The sequence below is a fragment of the Empidonax traillii genome, unplaced genomic scaffold, assembly GCF_003031625.1.
Source record: "Empidonax traillii isolate 1590-97213 ecotype Southwest subspecies unplaced genomic scaffold, ASM303162v1 scaffold15:size5535645, whole genome shotgun sequence".
Taxonomy (NCBI): Eukaryota; Metazoa; Chordata; class Aves; order Passeriformes; family Tyrannidae; genus Empidonax; species Empidonax traillii.
In genome coordinates this window covers 1,391,690-1,415,721 of record NW_020955208.1, presented here as the reverse complement: position 1 = coordinate 1,415,721, position 24,032 = coordinate 1,391,690, and the positions used below count along the sequence as shown (strand labels likewise).

At 39.4% G+C, this 24,032-nt stretch overlaps 1 protein-coding gene across 1 annotated transcript in view; it reads right to left on the bottom strand.

The window, feature by feature from the left end:
- Positions 1-24,032, bottom strand: part of MAST2 (microtubule associated serine/threonine kinase 2) — a 190,905-nt gene that overhangs the window by 54,657 nt on the left and 112,216 nt on the right. Inside the window, exons 5-8 of the mRNA XM_027893597.1 lie at positions 15,523-15,614; positions 9,158-9,233; positions 6,710-6,730; positions 4,328-4,406 (exon numbers count right to left, since the gene is read on the bottom strand). Of these exons, the coding sequence (XP_027749398.1) occupies positions 4,328-4,406; positions 6,710-6,730; positions 9,158-9,233; positions 15,523-15,614 (268 nt within the window). The remainder of the gene's footprint in view (positions 1-4,327; positions 4,407-6,709; positions 6,731-9,157; positions 9,234-15,522; positions 15,615-24,032) is intronic.

Below are 24,032 nucleotides of genomic sequence, written 5' to 3'. Positions count from 1 at the left end.
CCTTTCCCTCACTCTCTCTTAGCTCAGGAGTTCCACTGGCATGCAGAATGCTATGGAGCTGTGTAGCCTTTTTTTGCTGATTATTGGCTCTCATTGTAAATTGCTACTGTCAATGGTCAAGATTTTATTTCTCTTTTCCTTTACCCATCAGGCTTCTTCTCAAACCAAGGAGGCAACAATAAAATGAAAATCCTCAATTTTGTTTCAAGATTAACAGAGTTTCTTGTTAAAGAGTTAAACAGCTTATTCATCTGTAAATAAGTTGATGCATTTATCTGACACGTGTCCTGTGATAATGATAGACATGAAACTGTTTTAATTCTTGAACCTCATAAAACCTGAGAATAAAACAAATATTTGTGGGAAATCCTAATAACATCAAATGTTGGACATTCCAGGGGAAAAAGCTGTAAATCAACTAAGAAATGTATTTTTGTGAGTGTGATTTTTCAATGCCCCTTTCCATTTTACAGAAGTAAGAAAATACATTATGTAAGGACAAATTAAAAATTCTCTTTAAAAAAAAAAAAGGGAAAAAAAAAAGTGCTGAATAACCAGGGTAGCACTGAGTAACACCAGTGGGCCTTATTAAAAACATCACCCTAACCTAAGTTCTAAGGGTCATTATTATCTGGTGAAATTCATTATGTACACTGTTCCAGTAGAAAAACTTGTACTTTTGTTGCAATGACCCTCACTCAAACTGGAAGCACTGCGTTCCAGTACCAGAAGTATTGTTAGGAGAGAATTATACATGGTATGACATGTATGACTGAAGTTTTAGTTCACCTAACATGGGGAAAAAAGCCTATATATCTCTTGCCATATAGATAGATCATTTTGATTGACATTTTCTGAGGAAAAACACCCAGTCAACCAGGAAATCTGAGAGAAACAAGTCACATAGAAAGTATCAGTTCAAATGGTGCAATTCTTGTAAATATTGTAAGCAACAGAAAAATGGGGTGATATGAGAACTTACAAACATAAAGGTCCCATTCTTTATTAAAAATATAATTGGCTCAAGACCCCAGACCCACCCTCTCTGCACTGCACAGAGGTATTTACAGAAGAAAACTCCCCTGAAAGCCTTGGGATGTGCATGAACTCCCCAAGGGTGGCTGGAACTGGAAACCACCACGCTGTGCAGGGATCATACTGGGCAGTCACCTCCAGCTCAGTGTCCACCCAGTGATGGTGTATCAATTTACACTGAAAATCCACACTGAAGCCAAGATGGAGAGTTTGGGCATTTACCCCCTTGCCCAGTTATTCTGCTGCTCATGTTGCTTATGCCAATTATAAAGAATATTCTCTATGGTACAGAATTTATTCAAGCTCTGTTTTGATTTTCAGAGATTTCTTTGATGTCTTCCTGTGTTTCTCACACCATACAAGGAGCAGGAAGAAGTACCTGCCTATGAAAAAGCCTCAAAGAGAAGCTGAGTGGCAGCTGACATCTCATTCATAACATGGATGGGAAGTACTAAAGATGCTGCCTTACAAACCTGCCTGAGCAGATACCCAAGTTCTGGCATTACAAATACATGTCTTATTTAAGACAAATTAAAGAAGGTTAGCACATAGTTACAAGAATTAGAAGGAGGAAAAAAAAATCTAAACTTGTAGTCTAGAAAAATCATTAAAAACTTTGTTTCCCAACAGCAAAATCACTGGGGAAGCAGCGACAGTAAACTCATAGATAACTCAAAAAAAAATTCCCCCTCTGCTTTCTCTCCCTCAAAGCAATCAGATCACAAAGTTTAGAATTCCAAAGAATAATTAATGAAAGTCCTGAAGATAAAGACCATGGACTTTTCTCTGCCAAGGGCTTCTCCAGCAGTGTTAAGGGGTATAACCTTTTAATGAAAAACCATGAAAGCGAAGTGAAACACTTCTGAAGTATTGATTCTTAAGTAATCACATCACAGTACTCAACACTTGCAGCAGACTAACACAAACACCCCCCTGGTGTCTTAATTACAGATGCAGAATCAGCTTTGCCTTCTCCAGTTTAAAAAAAAAAAAAAATCAAGCTAATACTACAGTAGCTTATAAAATAACTCTGCATTTAGAAAGTGAATAGCAGATTAGTTGCTTAAAAATAATCCTATATTGGCCCATTTAACTGATTATTTTACGTTCATCGAAGTTGAAAGAAGGTCTTCTTCAGCTTTTCCACAGTTGGTCTGACAGTATTTATCTGGTCTTCATGGTTTGTGTGGAAAGGATAAATGTGGGTTTTTTGGGTGTGGGTTTTTTTTTTGTAGTGTCATGACTCCTTTGGAAGTAAAAAATTAAACAGAATCTACAGGTTCTCACTAAGGCCTACATAAAGGCCTTGGTTTGTTCAGGAGGTTGACAGAGCAGCTGATTTATGACCACAGAGATGCAGCTCTTGCTCTCACACAGGAACTCAGGCCAGCAGGACACAGGTTGGACATTGCCATTCTGGCTATTCATGTCCTGCTGACACCTGCACCAGAAGGAAGGTCTATTGTCTTCCTTCTACCTTGCTTGAAAAAGAAACAATCCTGAGGACTGATCACACAAAAAGGAAGCCCAAAATTCTGATAAATTTGTATCTGCAGCCTTAACTCACCGTGCCCTTTTGACAAGCCCCTTGATTGCTCCTTACTCCAGTTTTAAAGTCTGTGCAGGAATAATGCCACTTATCAGCTTCAGAGGCGTTACTCAGATCAATTCAAATTAATTCTAATCTGTGAAATACTACGATAATAGTGTTGTCATAGACAAGTCCTAAGTAGGATTGGCTTAGAAATGTAATACCAAGTTTAATAGCTGCAACAATTGGATCACTACTTACAAAACAGCCCCTTTCAATGTCTTACTAAGATTGTAACACAGAACCAGCAAAAGCACAAGAAATGAGAGAACTAGCCACTTAGGAAAAAAAAAAAGTCCTGGAATTACATGTTTTAATCTAACTATTTTCTGCAGGCAGGTGAATTCAGGTCTACCTACAACTATCACTTCATGATTCTCATTACACTATGTCCTGTTTTCTGTTACTTATAATGCTTTGAAAAATTACACCATTTGAGCTGATGTTTTCTATGGGACATGTCTATCTCAGATTTTTTTGTGTGGTTTTTTTGCTCTTTTTCTCCATAGGAAAACATTTTAAAAAAAATTCACCAAAAAAAAACTCTCTTGAAGTTCAAAAGATAATAAAAAGTGGAAATTGTGCCAACTAGAGTCTGCAGGAATGTGTCTGAGCAAATGAGGCTATAGAGGTAAGATTAACATTGCAAAATCAAATTTTAGTCATATCAATTTATGCATAAAGAAAACTCTTGACCCCATTTTCTTCTCTTGCTACACAGGCTGAATTTAACACTCACCTCCTAATGAACTCTGTGGTAAGTTTTTGTTTGAGAGGCACTAGAAAGTTTATGGATGAACTTAACAGAACAGCTCACAAGGAAAACAGTGATACAGTGCAAGATTTGCATAATGTGGAGCACTGAGTCCTAATTAATGATTGCATGGAATTATAATTATTAGGAACATACTCTAAATTATTTATACAAAACCAAATTATCAGTAGAAATACTATGGAAAGAGGCAGTGATGTTACCACACAGTTGAAGACACTCACCATAACACACATCCAAAAGCAGGTTACACTAAGCCTGCACAGGCAGCCTCGACACTTCTACTTTTTCTATGCTTGGCTTTGCAAGGTTGTTACTTGGATCACCACAAAACCTTGGTCACTTGAACTAAAGAGCCAGGTTCATTTTAGGAAGCACGTGAGGGTTACAAGGGTTAACACAGTGCTCTCTTAGTGGCACTGCTGGCTGAACTCAAGCAGTTTTCCTAATGAAGGGTGTGAGAACTGAAAAAGCTTTATTAGGAGGTTGAAATTACTGGAGAAGAGTAACAGGTGTGGCTTATCGGTTTTTCTTTCTGCTAGCCTGATAGCAGAGGTTTTCGTACTAAGAACTTGAAAGCAGACAAGAATTTCATCTCCCAGTTATAAAAAGCAGAGAGCAGGGAGGTAATTATGAGTCCTGCCACTTTGTAGACATTTGTGCCTCTCAACTGATCAGTCAAAGCCAAAAGTGCTGCACTGGGATTTCACCGAGGCAAAAGTGCAAGATGAGAGGGGAGCTGGGAAATGGAGGAAAAAAGCAGCAGAACCAATAATTAAAAAAAAAAAAAATTAATAATAATTAGTATATTAAATAATGTTAGCAAAACAACGAAGAAAGATCAGATAATTTTAGTAGAGACTCAGAAGCCGATTTGTTAGGGTGTATTTGTACAAACTGGATTGCTGGGGAAAGTCTGTGCCACTTACTGAAACTGTTGAACTGGGAGTGTTTGTTCCATAGCCAGATGAAGGAAGGGAGGCCAAGGACCAGCGGCGTCCATCCGTCCTGGGGGAAAGATGTAAGGGAAATCATGGTCAGGGACACACTGGGGCTAATTCTTAGGAGAAAAAAAAAATAGTAATTTTCTCCCCCAAATCTCTAAACCTCACGTTTTTATTCAAGTCTCAAGTTATTCAGATCAATCAGCTATCCTAATTACAATGGCATTTGTGAAAAAGCAGCCAGACTAAGTTTTAGAAGTAAAATTAGGTGACCTTGGAAAACATAAAGCAAACGGGCATCAGGCTCCTGCATTAAGCAGATGTTTTGTATGTGTTACCCCTTGTACAAAAATTGGAGTTTTTAAAAGAGACAAATGAAAACAGCTCCCTGAAAACTTCTTTGATAAAGGACAGTCATGCCTAAGATAATCACTTATGCATTTTCTTGTCTTCCAGATGAACATTAAAATTGAGAACAAAAAAAAATCACATTAGGTCAAGAATCAGCTGAAAGCAGATTCATCTGTTTACCGAGTCAGAAAGCATCACCTGGCACAGCTGGGGAATTAAACCCACAACAGCAGATACAAACGGAGATGAGGGGTCCACAAAATACTAAGATAGAAATCAGAAAACTCTCACTTAGGGTCTCTCTTTCTCCTCCAGTTAATGTAATATTAGTAGCTATTCCTCTACTATAGTCGAAGAAACTACTGGGAAAAAGAGCCCAAACATGGCAGAGATATTGCAGAAAATGTCTTGTATCACCAGTATCAAAACTGAGAGAGTACACAACTGCTTTCAGAAGAATCAATATTGCCCTCCCTGAAACCTTGTTCTCCACCCAAACCCCAGGCCTAGTTTGGAAAGATATGGGGCTTTCTGGTACAAACAAATACAGTGCATTTATGCAAGTGCATTATAAAATAGGATGTTTGGCACAGGTCTGAAACAGTGCCTATAAAACCCTCAGCTGTTATCTTCACAGTAATATTTCTCATCCCCCTATCCACACTCATAAAGCCTCATCTCCAGAAAAAGGTTCAGTGCCCATCCAGACATAAACTCCTGCTTATAATTTTTCCAGGTCTAGCTCCTTTTATTTTCAGATGCACAGCACTCTTTTTCCTCTATCTCAGAATGAGAGGGAAATAAATTCACTGTTCCACATCACTGAAAAAACATTATGTCAAGAGTTTTAAAAAGACTCATGTTTCATGCATTAAAAGGAAATAAATAAAATAAGACTGTAATGCAGATTTTTATTGCATGTGTATGTTATAGCTAAACCCCCTCTAGCCACAGGTGATGTTTTCTTTGGGGAGACAATTAAATGTAAAAGAACAATCTCAAAATTATTCCAAGAGAAATGGAATTCCTTTCCTAACTCCCAAAAAACCAACAATTATCAGAATTACAAAGTTGTTGCTTTCTATGGAAAGTGATTGAACACCAAACTTCAGCTTTCTATTAACATAAAGGAGTACTGGGGAAACCTTTAGGTCAATGATTCAACCTCAGTTTGGACTGTCATTCCCAAAGCAAGGCAGTCTGCTCACAGGAATGCACAAGTCACTGATTTTTTGCAAAAGGAAAGCCTAATTACTTTGTTTTACTGAATTACCTAAACTGTGCACTGAAATAACTTCAGAATCTTCATTTTGACAAAGTTAAAAGAAAATGTATGTCTTAATTAGAAAATTGCAGGACACCCCTTCATGCTTGGGCTATTTTCTGCTGATGCAATCAAGGCAAGCAATGTGCTAAGCAGTCAGGACACACATGTCAGCTCTATTCTAGCAGAAAGAAGTGGGACAAGACTAGGAATCTGCCAAATCAAAGGAAAGGAAAAAGACTTTAAAAGAAAATTCCTCCTTAATTTATGCAAAACATTTCAAAGCTCTTTCGGTGTTCTGTTAATAAACATATTTTAGAGAGACAATGTGCAATATTGCTCCAGGAAAAGACAATTGGAAAGAAATCTTTAGGTTTTATATTTGCTTATTGCAGACTCTTTGCTAGGACAACAAAAACATGCAAACAACAAACCTTGCCTCTAAAATGACATTTTAATTAGTTAATTAAGGAAGTATTTTTATGGCAGCTAAATGCTATTTAACGAACAGTAGATCAGTTTCAAACAATAAAGTGTTAGAAAAACAACACATCTTCTGTACAGCACTCACTACCTGTTTATCACTTGGAGACAAAATGCAAAGATTTCCTGTTTCAATGACCAAAAAGAAGAGAAGCTAAATGCCTAAATGGGGGTTGTTACAGCAGGAACTTGTTAGGGACACGGGCTCAGCTGCACAGAAAGCACAGTTCATACACACACACAAACAGCAGCAAGAGGATACACATTACCTGTCTGCTCTGTGTCCGTGGCTGTATGGAAAAAATTGTACAATAGTTATGAGAGAGGGAGAAGTAAAAGATGCACACGATTTCTGAAAAAAAGACCTCCATCTCCTGTCAGTGGTATTCCTTCATGATCAGTTTTAGTGAGCATGAGCAGAATTAACTGTACATTTACTTATTTCCAACAGGAGGATTGCTGAACGTGCCAGCTTTGTGGCTGTGACACAATCATTGAAAAGGTGTCCAACAAGGGATTTATGATTAAGCACAAGTCAGACCAAGGACAATCTAGCAATATATTATAGTGGCTTTACAATAACACAAGCTTTTCAAACATGTTTCCTGCTCTGTCTCAAGAAAGAACTCATCACAGGGCTATAATGAAAAGAATGGAAATCACAAAATAATAAATGAAGAAATTACAATGCAAATAACAGGCAGAAAATCAGCAACAAACAGTTTCTGTGATTGCAGTGGCAGGAAATCAGGTAAAGGCCATTTCTTAAGACCCCCTGAACATCAGTGAAAAGGGTACTGTGAAATATCCATTTGTCTGGCTGCACAGAGGCAATTACTTAATATCATCATATAGAAGTTATTCTGATACCACTATGGGATAATCTAATCTGTATCTGTTGTTACTGCTGGCATAGCTATTCAGGGTGTAATGCAAGTAGAAAATAGAAACAAGTTGCTAAAACAAGCTGTGCTTAAATGTTCTTTTCACTGGCAGAAAAAAAATAGAGAGAGGAACATGTATACTGTAAATTAAACCAGTATATTCAATAGGACAGGCTCGACCTTTATTCATCCATTTCTTTAAAAGTTAGATTTAAAAAGTGGTTAAGTATGAAAGGGAACTCTTTGGAGTTTTATTCTTAAAACATTTATTTGCTGTCTGAACTTTTAGAATCCGTAATACTAAAGCATCAAGTTGAAAGATAATGTTGAAAAATCATGTTAGGTTTTGACAGTGGTTTCTGCTGCAACTTTTCTCCTGTGTAGTCCAGAAGTCCAGATACTGTAAAAACTGGTAAAAATTCAGTGGACTTTAACAGAGCTTACTGAATACTCCCAGATCAGGCTTAGATACCTTTTTAAAAACAAAGGTGGATTCTGTGAGTCTACTTGAATTGTTTTACCAGCAGGTAAAACACTAATTTTTCCCTCTGAGGCAACAGGAAAATACATATCAAGTCTCTTACATTTCACATGCTATTACAAAGCTTTTTCTTACATAAGACATGAAGACCAAAGTCTATTTCAAACTTTACTCAAGAACACCAGGTCTGCTAGTGAATCACCTCACTGGAGTAACACTCCAGGATTTTCCTGCCATTCAGATTAAGGGTGAACCTTATTCCATCAAATCCTAACCCTTTATTCTCCTTTGAAGTTTTGAGACCTATCCTTTTTTCTAACTAGTCCTCAAGCTAAATCTGTCATTCTCAGAAAACTTAACTTCCTCTGAGGATGATCACAAGTTTCCCATCCTCAGATCATTTTAACACAGACTAGGGATTTTTTTTTCAGCCAAGGTAAAGTATATTAAATCCAAAATATCTCCTCCACACTTGAGCCTAATCACCCACCTCCTATGCACAAACCTTTCTTGGGGTTTCTCTATTTTTCCAGATCTTTATTTCTCACAAAATTTAACTTTCTGCATCATTATGCATTTCTGCCTACCTGCTGGGACGCAACAGTCTTTGTCTGCTTTTCCCAGCTGTCCCTATTCTTTCTTACACGAAATTCATCACCAGAGTATCAGATTTCTTCCCACCAGTTTGATACACAGCATGGCCAGCACCTGCCCAGCACTGACTGCAGGACAGATGACAGCTTCACATTCAGGTCTTCGGTGCTGCTCTTCCACTGGCTCTTGTGGACTTCCAATTTCAATTATCAGCTATTTTCCTCGTTAGAGCAGTGATGTTCTCTTGACACCAATGCCCAAGACAGCAGAGAAGGCTCAAGAGTCAGCACCAGTCAGAAGGCAGGGAATGAAGGCACACAGAGTGGTGCATGCCCAGTTTTAGGTATTTTTTACATCTCTGTGCAGACGTAGCAAAGATCAGCACACTCTGAACACATCCCAGTGAGAGCAACATCCAGGACTACAACTAAGTTAGGGTTATCCCAGTCATGACTGGCTAAATTATTTGTCATATCACATGCCCTACATGTCATCCTTCTGGGAGAATGCTGCCTTCTCCCTAGGCAGCATCAGCTACTTTATTTGCTTTTATCTTCTTCTAGCTCTGAAAAGGACATTCTGGGTGCTGCCAAGATGCAGTCCATAAAGAATAAAATATAAAACAAAATAAAATACAAATGTTTACATCAGAGAAAGTAAAACACCATCAGAAATACCTTCTAACCCATAGGCCATCTCTAAATAAAAGTGTATAAACTGCGTGCTTGCCAGTCCAAAGAGAACAGATCCTGCCTTACCTTCGGGCAGGAACAAAGGAAAAATGAGCAGGTGCATTTGGAGAGAAGTTCCTGGGACTGTCCAAAGGGCTGCTACCTGTTTGAGAAAGCCAAAATAAACAGTCCAAAACCATTCCATTCACATTTGCAACAGCAGAAGGAGTTTTCACTGTGTAGAAAGATTTTCTAGTCACAAGTAATTGGAAATATGGAGCTTTTAGTCTTTGAGCATTTGAGCATCAGTTTTGCTAAAGAAATGTTTCGATACAGATGTCCTGGTATTTTCCCTCCTTTTAAAATAATTTAAAATGTACATTTTATTTCCTACTTTCAGGTAAGTAATGTACCATCCACAGATAACAGTCTTTTAATATCTTGTAATAATTTCTATATACAAGCCCCTCCTAACACCTGTCATGGAAAAATCTGAGTTAGAAATTACACTGACAACAGTTTCAGGAATAATAAATACTAAGAAAACATTTCCTCACTGTACATCAGGGCTGAATGTAAAATTCACTGAGAGTGGAAAAAAAAGACACACCAAAAGAACAGCACATGATAATAAAAGGATTATACACATGTAAGATGACTGGGCTAAAATCTACCAGTATTCACCCTAACTACTGCTTTTCTGAAATAGTTACTTCCACCATGAAATGAAAGTAACAGTGAAATTATACAGCAAGGAAAAAATAACATTTAATTTTCTCTTAGAACAAGCATTTTTTCTCTGGGTTTTGCCATATGACGTGTAAGCATATGGTTGGGAAGAGGTTTATTGCAATGTATTTTATTTCAAAGTAAAAAGCAACCATTTTGCAGAAAGCCCTTCTGAAATCCAGGATCATTTACAAACTAACTGCATGAACCTTTGAAAGTTATGGATGAATTAGATGCTTCCAATCAGTGAGTGTGCTTTCTATCAGTGGTTTGCTCTTTCTGATCACTAATACAAGCACAAAAGAGAAACTATGCATAGTAAACACATGTCAACAGCAATTTCTTAGTGCACAGACAACAAGATTACATCAAAATAAGTCCAAGAAAACAGAATAGATTCCGGACAAGCAACACACTGCAAGGTACACAATCTCATAAATGGTTTTAAATTTAGATCCCATATAAAATTGTTTTCTTATAAAAGTTAGGTAGAAAAGTCAAACCAGTCATAAATCATCTGCAAAGGATTTGTCTCTGCTTCAAGAGAAGTACTGAGTGACCCTCAGGCCAGCACTGTTCGGGAGGTTACGGGCCCATCCAGCTACACACTGAAGCTTTTAATGAATTCACCCTAATTTCAATCTGAGTTATCCACACAACTGCTACACTGAGAGAAGCAGAACACAAGCACAGTGCTCAGCTGAAGGCAACATTCCCTCACACTCCAGCAACAGAAATGGCTCCCCAAAGCCTGCAGTAGCATCTCTGCCCAACCTCCTGTGAGCAAAGTGGGCTCACCTGGCACCCACGGCTGGGCAGGGAGGGGTGGGGACAGTGGGAACAGGCACATCACACCTCCTGGAGTGTGAGGACGGCCACAGTGCAGCACAGGCCAGCAAAATCCATCTGGGCTACAAGCCTACGAGGGGAAAAGCAGCAGCTGGCTGAGATTCGAGCAGCCCCAGGCTGATCTAACCTGTGTCATGGGGTGATGAGAGAACTGGAGAGGCAAGTGAATGCCAGACCACTCTACAGTCTCCTTCATCAAGAGCAAACTAAATTAAAAACTAAGGGTTTGAGCAACAGGTTTGTTCTCTTTTGGCTTGGTTTTCTTCTGTATTGTTGGTTAAGATAAACAATGAGTTCACAGTGTAATATAACACAATGCAAGTCTTCATCCAAAACTGGATACTGTTTTACCCTTTCCCAGTATATCACAAGAGAACAGGGGAGAGAGTGATCAGAAGTCAACAACTAAATAATTTTTGGTGTTTCATTTATTAAGCTTGTACTCATTTTAATTCTGATGGTCACACTGGAAAAAAAAAAAAAAAAACAAACAAAAAACAGAAGCATCATCTGCTTTTGAACCAAGAGATGTCAGAGAGGTCTGACAGTCACAGTCTAGGTGGCACTGCAAGCTTACAAGAAGGATTTCAGAAGAGGCCACGAGAGCCACCAGGTGAACAACTGAGCTGTGCATGAACACACACGTCCTGGTGGCAGCACATGGTTACAGGGGCAGGGTCACCAGTCACTTGCCAGCAGAAAGCTGAAGGAGTATTTTAGATCCTGGGGAAATGCAGCAGGAGCGAGGCCTTTCCATGGATATGAAGGATATGAAGGCTGCCAGCTTTGGTGGGAACCCTGGTCTTTGCCTTCCCATTTTTCAACCTTTACTAACAATGAACCCTACTGTGTCAAAACGATCCTTTTGAACAAAAAGCTCACTGCCCAACATTGTTATAAACAAGCAATGAACTGTCATTGCCTTTTTTATATCTTCGTCAATCTTTCGTGAACTTACTGGATTATGATCCAAATAAAATTTCAGAATAACTGAGCAAATTGGGTAATGACAGTTTTTAAATATCAGAATTAAGTATGTGGGTGTTCAAACCCTTCTGAGCCTGCACGATGTGGTACGGAGATAACACTAATTTTTCGGCAACTACTTTTTCAGATGTATATGGAATATTTCCTCCCAGACACTGGAATTTTAATTAGATCCCCTGTGATTTGCTTCTAGTGTTAAAATGAAAAGCAATTAGTTTTTCTCCTCAATTCAAGTCTGGGTGAAGCTTTTAAAACAACAACAGGCAGAAGGGGAATCACTACTTTCCCTAAAATTTCCCAGCACTGCTGCATCTGCTCTGGATGAGGGCATTTTAATAACAGAAGCCTTAGTGCAATGGTCTCGTTCACCAAGGCTGATCGAAACCCTATTTATTCTGTAGCAAAGGTAGATTCCCCTGTTGCTCAGGGGTTATAGTTGGCTACTACTGAACCTGAAATGACTCTGTCTCAAGGGAGGCTGTTACACAGAATCACTGCCCATTAGGTAAATCAACACACTCACACAAATGCCAATAATTCAGGTAGGAACCTTTACATCTTCCGGGCAGAGGAAGAAGGATGCAGCCAAAGCATTTCTATATCCACTACCCTCAAAATACACAACCAGACCTTGTGGGCAATAGATACGTGAAAGTCTCAGCTATCACCTACAATCACAACATTCACCAGATGGGTTATGAGTCAAAAAAACTCCCAACAGAGCCACGTTGTAAAACCTGCTCCTGAGAATCATACAAATAAATAAATAAATACAAAAAAAGTTCTCCTGGTCTTCTATCTAGTACATACAAATATTACTTGTTGAATATTAATGCAAGCAGCTAAAGGTCATATTGCACGCTACAGAATTAGCTGCCTTCCAGCACACACAAATCTCAAAATGACCAAAAAATTCAAGGCACCCTCTGTACCACCTGTCTGATAAACAATGAATGTCACGGCGCTCTCACACCATCCGAGGATCACACACATGACACGCTGGTGACAAGAAGTTTTGATAACCAGGGCAGGATCCAGACTGGAATGTTACATACTCTGCCTGCTCTAGAAATAATAAATAAATAGAGACCTCAGGAACAGACATTTTTCTGCCAGAAGGTGGGACTGAACCTGCAGTGTAAGAGCAGAATCATTCAATTCAGCAGCACAGTGCTGCCTGCAGGCAGCTCCCTCTGCCTGCCCTTACAGATGGCAAAGGTCCCAGCAGTGACAAGTGTCTCCACTGGAAGCCAGCAAGCAACCTGGCTATCTTACAGCTGTGGAAAGTAAATTTAAAATACCCTGAACTTCAATTTTCCAGCTGTAACAACCTATCTCTTTACTACTTAATGATAATGTCACTACTTTGCTTTTAAGCTTTCCAATTTAAAATATCATCTAATGGTAACTTAGTTATCAACCTCATGGTGCAACCACTTTGTAATTTTCAGATTTTAAAAAATGGATTCAAAGAAATACAAACAAAAGTAGGGAGTATATGTGTGTACCTTTCTCCCCACTCTCATTTAGAAAGAAAAGGTATCTAGAATAGAGGCAAAATTTTCAAACTTGTATCCCTAAAACTTGGCACTACAAGTTTGGGAGACTAAATAAGCATGCCTCTGCTGCTCCTTTAATTTGTAGGAGAGGTTCAGAATGGGCATCAAGAAGTAAAACAAAAAAGTTCAAGACAAAAGAGGCCAGGGAGAGACTCCAGCATTTGTTAGTAACTTATCACTGCTCGTGCCTGAACAAACAGATTGATAGATTCTGTTCAAATACTAAACAAATATCACAGCCTGTTCTCAAATTCACATCTCATATATGATATTTCTTAAGAAAATATTTGTGACTCTACTCTAAATTTCATCTACTTTCGTCTCTTGAATAAATTATTTTTTCCCAGGGAAGACTCCTAAATATAGTACTGGTAGAGAACTCAAATTACAATTAATTTCCTATGCTCTACTGGCTACTCCTGGAGGTCACAAAGGATATCCTTTTAATTAATAATTTAAAATCCCACATGCAACATCAAAACAAAAAAATGGAAACATTTGACAACTACCCTAAAGTGAGGTGGCACACCACTGAGTCGTTACTCTTCTTTTTATAAGACACATACTTTACCTAATAAATTTAATTTATCTAATAAATTATAAGCTTGTAAAGCCTGAAACAGCAACAAAACCACCTGGAGAAACTTTTTGTTTTTAAGATAGAAAAGAAAATGTAATTGTTTCTATTATGAACAATTTTGGACTTGTTTTCTGAGCAATGATCACATCAACATCTTGCTGCAATCAGCCAAGCAAGGACACTTCTTTTGCTCAGTTAAAGGCTTGTACAGCTAATTTAGAGTTTGTAAAACCAACATATATATTAACTCAAAGTAAAAAGCACAATGTAACTATGTGGAGAGTGTCTTTGCCTTGTTGAAACCAAATTTTACCAAGCTAGGACTACCATAATTACACACAACAGAACCAAAGGAGTTTGAGCGGAAAGGGGATGGCCCTATACAAACTTCTGGCCCTGCATCCTATTTCAGATTCTGAAGCAAAAAGAAAATTATTTTAATCTATCAGCTACAAGATTCTGTTAACATTTTAATTTGAAAATAATGGGTTATTTAAACAAACAAACAATACAATTAAAGCACATTCCTAGCCTTCCAGGACTGGGCTTTTTGTAGCATCCCAAGCAAACGTGACAGGTTTTTACGATATGAGGCTTTCGTGGGCATCCCTGAACAATAACTTTGGCCTTCTCCTTCCTTTCCACAGGCTGGATGTCACCTCTCGAGATGCAAAGCTCTGCAAGCAGAAGCAGATGGCTCCTTCTAGCTGAGCTACCACCAGTGTGCTGTTCTTTCTCAGCATTTCCTTCGTTTCAACCTCCAGAAAGCATTTACAGAACACGCTGCCACGTAGGAGGAAGGAAGTCTGATCATCATGAGAACAACAGTTCCTTGTCTTGCAGGCAGCAGTGATTGCAGGCAGGCTCCACTGGGGATAAGCCACAAATGTTCAAGCTGTTCCCTGCTACCGACTGGTGCCCGTACGGGCCGTACCTGGAGCCCAAAACCATCTTCTCTGGCATTTGGAAACAGCAAAAACATTGCAGTCACACACCACCTACCCCCCCTTCAGCAACAAAAACATCAAGGGAACACGCTGTTCAGGCAAGCTGTTGTATCTGCATGTGTGACCCCTTCTGAAAGAATCATCCCCTCTTTTATTATAGAAAGAACATCTCCACACGCCTCACCTCAGTGAATAACAAGCACCTGCCCATGTGCTCTGAAATGAGCATTTCACAGTTGCTGCCATCATAACATTGGCAGCAATTTAAAAAAAAAAAAAAAAGAAAGAAAGAAAGAAAGAAAGAAAAAAGAAAGAAAAAGTAATCCCAAATATCTCATGTTGCTCTAAGGAGCAGACAGAGATCATAAAATGGCACACAGTGCACAGCTGCCAGAGGCATATGGAAACAAGCAGGATGTTCCTTCTCCCGAGAACTGCAGTTAAATCTCTGGCACAAATTAACCACGCTGGGAGACTCTAAACAAGGTATTTCTTTAAATGTATTTATCTAATTTTATTTTACTTCATTTTCCATCTCAGGTTCTTTTGCAGGACGCAAGAGGATTGACTCCCCCAGAAGGAGTGGGGGATGGATACAGAAGCAAACTAGAAGTGTGGCACATAAAACATTTACCTTGAAACTACAAGGACCCTGTTATAAGTTAGAGAAGGTGGAAAACTCTTGTCAGAATATATCTCCAAAGAGCATATTTTGATGTTCAGTATCAGTATGTTCAAACTCACCACAATGACTACTGACATTTTTGCTAATTCCCAGGTAGAGCAGCCCTAGGGACTTACCTGCGTGTCCATGAAGAGGGGAATGCGGTCGTGGGAGAGTTGGAGACGTGCTGGATGTCACAATCAAACTCTTCCTGTTGCTTGTCCGACAGCTGAAAGAAAGAAAGAAAGATAAACTCTAAGGCACGGTCAGATGTGCAACGGCACCTGGAGGCAGGTCCTGCAGAACGTCTTTCAGCTAAGGAGGAATCTCAGTGTTTAGGTCTGTGTTTCCTCACGCTCTCGACCTCGGTAGTGACCCTGCAAAGAAGTAAATGTACTGGGCCAAAAGCAGCAACAAGGTGTTTTAATGCTCTGGAAGCATATGCTGCAAAGTCTACTGGAGACAGCTGATAATTCATTCCTGATTCCCAGAATATGTGCAACTCAAGCTTTACAAATCTCACAAAAAGCAAAAAAAAAAAAAACGTGCAATACCCCAGAGTGCTTCGGATATTCTTACCAATATCCAACCTAGCAAATTAATCCATCACAATTGTTGGCTGTTGCTGTAAGAAACCAGAGCACATTCCTTAGGGCAGAGTCAAAATTACAAAGCAAAGTGTTAGCACAGTTCAGCAGATGAGCAGGATTACTAACTAAGCTTAAAACTTAGGATTCGAAAATCTTTGTGAAGGCACGTGGCAGTCCTGATGGAAAACTCTGCAAAGCAAGTTTCAGACACGCCTCTGCCACATCAACAAGGAAAGTTCCAGCAAGGAAAGTGACACTTCTTATGGGGCAGTTCAGATTTACTTTTTTCCCCAGTGGAGTTTCAGAACTGAGCCAGCTGAAGAGAAGGATGTGTTCGTCCATTGCTTCCCAGCTTGTGATTTCTAATAGTAAACATTTAGCTTTAAAGATAATAAAAAGAATTGCAACGGGCCAGAGAAACATTTATAAACCATGGGAACTCTGAACAAGAGCAACCAGGTATTTAAATCACTTTGTGATTGCCACTTTCCCTGTTGTTTAAACAGCAAAATCTCACAACTGACAATGTATAATTATTGCTACATACATTTGCTCATGGCAGCTCCAGCTTGCTTTCTAGATGGCAGAAGCATTTCTGCTTCCTTCAGCAGTTCTCAAAACAGGTAGCTAAAATCACACTGGTGTTGACAGGGGTGGGAGAACAGCCAGGAGTGGGGAAGGCTGAGCAGAGGTTGAGCAAGGAGCTCATTGGCCTCACTCTGGGGGTGCCCTGTGAAGCTCCACATTGGGTTCCCCAGTCACAGGCAAAGCCTCTTTGCTTGCAGAGCCCCCAGTGCTGATGTCTGCCAGGTCCTCCCTGCACCGGCTGATCTGCTGGAGCTGCCCAACAATAAACACACTCAGACTGCCAAGAACTACAATTTAAAGCAAAACTATTTTGCTGCCACAGGATACAGTGCATCTGAGTATTATTATTTGTAAGCTTTTTTTTATTGCTGTTCTATAGGAAACTAGAGAACCTGATGCAGAAAAAAAATACAACTGAACTGCCAACTATAATAAACAGTAATAAAGTTGAAGCACCATTAACTGCTATTCAGGCTCTTTAGTGTACTTAAAGCATTCCTCAGAATTATCCAACTGATTCCATACAATCTCCATTTACATTCATGTATTATTCAACAACAGGCCATCCAAAACCTGATTGCCATTGTGCACATCATATGGAAAAACTAACAGTCTGATTTTAAGAAGCTTAAAATCTCAGTTCATGGATATTATTAACATGTTTTCAGTTACACTGTTCCAGTAACTGCTGAAAAAAGATTGAATACTCAATTCCAACATTAATACCAGATAATAATTGTTTATATTACCAGAAAATCTTTCTCACAACATGAAATTCCTGAGTGTTCTAGTATAATACATATTACTATTTAAGACATTAAAAAAAAAAAATCCTGGATATTTTACTATAAAATGTAACATGAGAGTTTAAGATCTTGCTCAGTATAAAACACCACTACAATGAGAAAATAGAGCTCCATTCTCTATGGTCATATTCTCTTTGCTAAAGAGAATTCTTATAGTACACTTTTTACCACAGCCACGTCTGGAGCTGGCTATGGAAACTTGGCATATTTTAAACCACAGCATAACAGGGAAAGCGAACTATCCCAAACTCAGAGCTTTTTAACTGCTTGCCTGCGTTTGCCAAATTGAACAGAGTTTGACAAACGCATTTTCTCTGCTGTCCTCGTAAAGATAAGGAACCAAAAGAGAAGGGGTTAAGTGGCTGGAGAACAAGCACAGCTGAGACCCCTTAAAATAGGTCAGGTTTACAGAAATGTACCCAGAGGAGAGAATGGCTTAGAGTGAAAGCCTAGCCCCAAGTTGGGAATAAAACATTATTCTCTTTACACCCTCAAAACTGGATAACTTTCAATTTCCCTGGATCTCTCATCTGCAAAGGGGAAACACCACTTGGGCCTGTTTAGCCATTTCTGTGACCTGTGCGTGTTGGCAATAAGGCAAAACTTAAACACAGAGACTAAAAACAAAAAAGAACTCCTAACTTCTCAAATTCATGTTATATGTTGAGAAAAATATACAAATACAATCATACACTCTACTGGTTGAAGAGAGTTCTCTGGATACAGACACAAAACTTTAACAGATCTAGGAATCCTTGAGGAAATAACAGAACAGGAGAGATGGAGTTCTGGTAGTCACTAAAATACCCCAAAAAAGGAGAGGGAAAGGGAGGAGATAACATGCAGAGGAAGGGCAGACACCAATCTCTTCTCTGAGATGACCAGTGACAGGACCTGAGGGAACAGCTTGAAGTTGTGTCAGGGGAGGTTTAGGTTGGACATTAGAGCAAGGTTCTTCACCCAGAGGGTGGTTGGGCACTGAACAGGCTCCCCAGGGCAGTGGGCACAGCCCTAAGCCTCACAGAGTTCAAGAAGCATTTGGACAACACTCTCAGGTTCATTGTGTGACTCTTGGGGATGGTTCTGTGCAGGGCTGAGGGTGGAACTCAATGATCCTTGTGGCTCCCTCCCAAATGAGCACGTTCTGTCATTCTGTGACTCCAGCTGGGCAACCTCTCCCCCAAGAAGTCACTGTTGACAGCATTTGAGCACCTCCTAAAGAACAGCTAAATATGAAAGAAGTAAAGCTGGCTTTAGCCAGGGCTTTGTGCCAAAGAAATTTAAACCGGTCAGTTTAAGTGTTCGTAGAAACAGTTCCAATGAAGAAAAAAACTATTTCCTGGAAGATGCACTTTAGCCAGCCAGACAGTCCAGAGTTCAAAACTGAGCTACCAGGCCAGTGGTAAAGAGGAGACCATATTGTTAATCCTTTAAATTACATCAATTATTGTTTAACGTTGTTTAACATTAATTTCTGTTCACAAATTCTCAAAACAACACTCTATGTTTTTTTACCCAAAATCTACATAGGAAAACAGGAGTAATAGGAGAAAGCAGAAGGGGAAAAGGTTGGCTATACATCTGAAGTTTTTAACTAGAAAAAAATCAAGTTCTTAATCAGTCCAGGGAGATTCTAAGTATTACTATTTTCTTATAAGCCAAAGGTTTGCTATTTTCATTAAATGTGAGGCGACCCTTACCCTGACCCTCCTTTCCTCTCGCAATTTGCTATGGGTCTTGTTAACCTTTTTTTTTTTTTCCTCAGGTCCCACATCATAATTTCAGAGAACAAATCCCCTCCAGGTCTTCCAGCTAAGGCAAAACGCGACTTTAATAGCACAAAGTTTCTGTCCAGCCCAGAGCTCCACCAGCAGAGTGATTTGGAGGTGCTGCCTCCCCTGCCCCCTGCGGTCCCACACACACACAGACCTGTGAGAGCACGGGAGCAACTGGATTTAATTCTGACCACACACAGCAAAACACGCAGCTGCTATCGAAATAGCTGAAACAATGCCTTAGCATCACTATGGTAATAGAGCTTTTACTATTTCTGGAGTCAACTTCTCTGCCTGCAGTAAAAATAACGTTTGTTACATGCCCTGCAGCGTTCCCAGCGCGTTCCTGAAACGGGACACTGCAGGACATCGGACATGGGCCTGGTAACTGGACACTGGGTTTGGACCCACTGAAATGCACCCAAGGAGCCAGCACCCTTGGCCAGAGTTATTTATGAGCACACTTGGCAGTACCTGTGAGCTGCAGGGCAGCCCAGGGGCTCTTCAGCTACAGCCCAGCAAACCCTCTCTGCCCCCACACACAATCCCACGTCCAGCCTCTAAAACCAGCACCACGAGTACACCTTGTTTCATGTGCATATAAAGTCTGAAAAAGAAATCAATGTTTCAGTTTCAGCATAAATCAATATTCGGTTCTTTATTTTAGCGGTTTCCTCCGGGGACATCTTCAACTCACTGAGCAAAACTCATTAAAGTCCATGAGGCATTCATGCAATGAATGCAAGACCACAGAAAAAAAAAAAAAAAAACTTAAAGATACATAACCAGCAACCACCATCAAGCAATTTCGTAGTGTTGCTGGTTAATAGAAACTAGTAATGATAAGGAAGTGTCTGAAATCTACCTGAATTTACAGAATTTCTCATATTGAAGCTACTGAATATGTAGTAAACAGGATTAGCACCACTTGTACAAGTCTTCTCGTTGACTTTGACAGAAGTCAACTCGAAGAAATAAGATGCATGGAAAAAGTATAGCTTAAATCACATTTTGCTTAATATCCATGAATGCATTTTATTCATACTAGCAATTCATTATAGAATCACTCAGGTTGGAAAAGACCATCTAAGATCATCAAGTCCAACTTTCAAATGAAGATTTTTATTTTAATTATACATTTTTTCATTTTAATTATACAGTTTTAGTTTTGCAAACCACCTCAGGCTGTCAGAGTGCCAGATTAACTCTTCCATTAACTAATAATTTCTTTCAAAATAACACTTCAGAAGTCCAACATCAGACTTGTTCCAGATTTGACATTCAATTCAATGACCCCAAATCCCTCCAGACTGGGATCCCAAATTCAGAGCAATCATACCTACAAAAGTTATTTGTGGTTACGTGTTTTCCTAAAAGGTAGTATCACCTAACCAAACTTCACCAGAATCTCCTCTGATGTTATAGAAGTTTGGTTTCAGTTGATTTGCTTTACAAAGAATTCTTTACAAGAAACAGACATTTTGGAAATGAAAATAAGTATTTAAAATTTTTATTCACAATGGCAGAAAATTTACAAAATCCAAAATCTGCATGTCAATGAATGCACCAGCTGCGCAGAAATGTTAACTAGATGTGGAAGTTATTGTCTTAATTATAGTAATTCAAAGATGGAAGCAATTTTGTAAGCTTTAGCACTACCAACAACAGGGATAATTAGTTCTCAAAAATAGAAAAGTAAGCATCTGGTTCAAGTGATTTCCTTTTTTTTCTTTTTCCCACATTCAAGAATAGTTTAAAAGTTATTCATCCTAGAATAACTGGGGAGGGAAAAGTGTTATTATTCATGGTGCAGGTTCGGCGGTTTGCACATTCCTACAATAAACACTCACTTAGTCGTAAAGAAATACAGTTACATGCACTTAAAACGTGAAGGATGGAAGCACAAGTCCAACTTCTTAAAGACTGCAAACAGAGTCTCCATCACCACAGATACAGAATGATCTTCTTCCCAACATCACCCAGGAATACTGCATTTACTTCCTGTCATTCAAGTCCCATGAGCAAGGAAACATCGTGAATTTGGATCCCTTCCTGGTTACCCTTGTTCAGACTTCTCAACTGAGGAGCTTTTTTCCAGTGCATTTCTAGGCAGTCTTTCCCTGCCATTCATTTCTGTACAAGGTCAATCCCCAACTCCCATGACCTTGAGACTGGAATGCAGAATTCCTGCGTTGCCCACCTTATTGAAGAGCTTCAAAAAAGACTGAACTCTGGAACCTAAAGGAATTTAACCTTAAAGACAAATAACAATGAAAGCCAATTTTTTGGTTGGTTTGAGTGCAGGATCCTCTTCCACAAGAAGCATTCATGGAGCAGTTACTACAACCACAGAAACAGATGCAAGTTGTTAAGCAAGCCAGGCTCTACTCAAATTTGCACTGCCCATTCTTTCGAAGCTCACGAGGCAAAACAAACGGATAAAAACCTGGATTTTTTTATAACTGAACACTTTGCTCGGAGATTTCTGGCTTGTTGCAGGTGACATTTGTGCCAGGGTGCTGCAGACCCACCCTGTGTTCAAGGGTGTTTGTTCCATGAAGGATGAAAAGCTTCATCCCCCTTCCTCCTTTTTTTTTTTTTGATGTCTGTTCCATATTAATTCAAATACATGCAAAGTGTGAGCTCCTTCAGAGGAGGGCATTTTGCACAGTCATCTATAAGGCATGGGAAAGTCTTCTTGGAAAGCAAAGATGACTTCATTTTGCCACAAAAAAAAAAGAAAAAAAATCCTGGTTGAAGCCTTTCCCATCTGCACTAAAGTAAGATGGATGCTAAGGGGTGTTCCCATGCCTCGTAAATTTGAGTCAACTCATGGCTGTAGGAAAATGTGAATTCTGTGAGACGAGGAGCACAGAGGTAAAAGATGTAGCTGACTTGTGGAGTGTGGGTTGCACTTCTGTGCAGATATCCAAAGAGAGTATGGGGTAAAATACCTGAACAACATCCTTTATCATGCTAACAAACACAGTAACTGGGGTGAACAAGGAGTTGAGCGATGCAAGACTTACAAAGCAAGGAGTAAACTGGCTGCAGACTGGCTCCTTTGTCTTAAGGAAGATTAACATCTTACTTACTTAGGAATTAACTTATTGTATGAAAGGCCATTTTCCTCTCACCTAAAACAAGCTGTATGTTAGAGAAACCCTTCTACTTCATTTAGAGCTCAAATTGAAGCAGCAGCAGCATCTCAAGCAAAGAAATTGCAAAAGAAAAGGCTAAAATTGCCAGTGAACACCAAATTTATGTCTAATTTGCCTAATGTTCGAGGCTGGTGCACACCTGCTTACACCACGCTGTATAGTTCAGACCTTTTGCATTATTAACAGCATAGGAACAGCCCTGCAAAGGCAAACAAAATGAGATGTCACAACAAATTACAGTGACTGGTACAGCCATTCTCAACTACATGAAGCCACTCTATTCCGAATTATTTCTCCCTCCAAGGCCTATCTTTGTTCCAGTAGGAAAGAAAAAAAGTAAGAAAAAAAATGTCTGATTATGGAAGAGAGACCTCAGAATAAACACAAGCAGCATTTAAAGGGCAATAACATACAGAGACCTTCTCAAGCATTCCTATCTCCTACTTCAGCTCTGTTATGCATTATCCTGCCATGAAGTTACATCACTAAGTGTGAAAGGATGACTTAATGAAAGCTAAGCTTAACTGCACACTTTCATTTCTCATTTCCTCCAAATCTATTATTAAATGCTTCACGTAGCAGAGCTGCTTTTTAAATAAGTCTCTACTTGGCAATTCTCACGCAAGACAGTTCATCAGATTTCTTTTCCTCCCCAAAAAAAGAAAAAAAAAATATCCAAGCAAAAAAATTCCAGAATGAAACGACAAAATGATTTTATGTTGTTTCAAATCTTCTAACCATGTAGTGTACAATTATATACAGGTGTGTGATGTAACACACTCTAAACACTCTCCCCAAAGCTGGAACCAGAAAACTGAGCAAATGAGCTGAAAATGAAAATGAAGTTTTCCAGGTTTAACATAAATCTTACATAAAATAATCTGAAAAGTCGTTTGGTTGCTTTGCAGCACACAATGTGAGCAGTTTTGTTCATTTTGTTTCAGGGCATTTTCTTAGTTTAAGAATCAAAAAATGTTACAAATGAGCTCGTTATCAGCTACCTGCAGTTCCAAACCTCAGCGTGAGGATAAATTACTGATCTAATTTTAAATCTGTTCTTAACAATATTGTATTTTAGAAATAATCTCCAAATCAGACTGTCAGGGGCAGGCCTTTGCTGCACAGATTTTCACACAATCGAACAGGTTAATAACCAGGGTGGGAACATTCTGAATATAAACAGGACTAGTATGTTTGCAGTCGAATTATTTGCCAAATTTTAAAAAGACATATTCTGAAGGTGCTCTCATCAACAGAGCAAAAGCTTTCCAGTGGAGCTAAGACTCATCTTTCCAGCTATGGAGACGAACAATAAGAAGCCTCCTGAAGAGTTTCAGGGTCTGTGCTTGCTTGGCAGAACGTTGCACTTATGATGTGCTTTCCAACAGCTGGAACTGCAGCTCTGCTCTGGCTTTCAGTCAAGTGCTGGGCCACGCTCCCATCCCTGGTGCCTCTGATATTTTGCAGATGAGTCTTATTTACTGCCATCCTCAGCTCTCCAAGGGGCAAGACGGACATCAGCTTTCTTAAGAACCTCCGGCATATTTAACTTGCAAGCAGTTTCCAGCAGATTACAGAAAAACCCTGAACAGAACACAGCACCACATCTGGGCAAGTGTGCCAGAAGGGCAGACATCAGGGAGAGGATGTTGTTAGGCAGTCAATCTGCTCCTTGGGTCCTCATCTGCAACCAATTCATCACCATTTTAGGTACCTTCGTGTAAAAT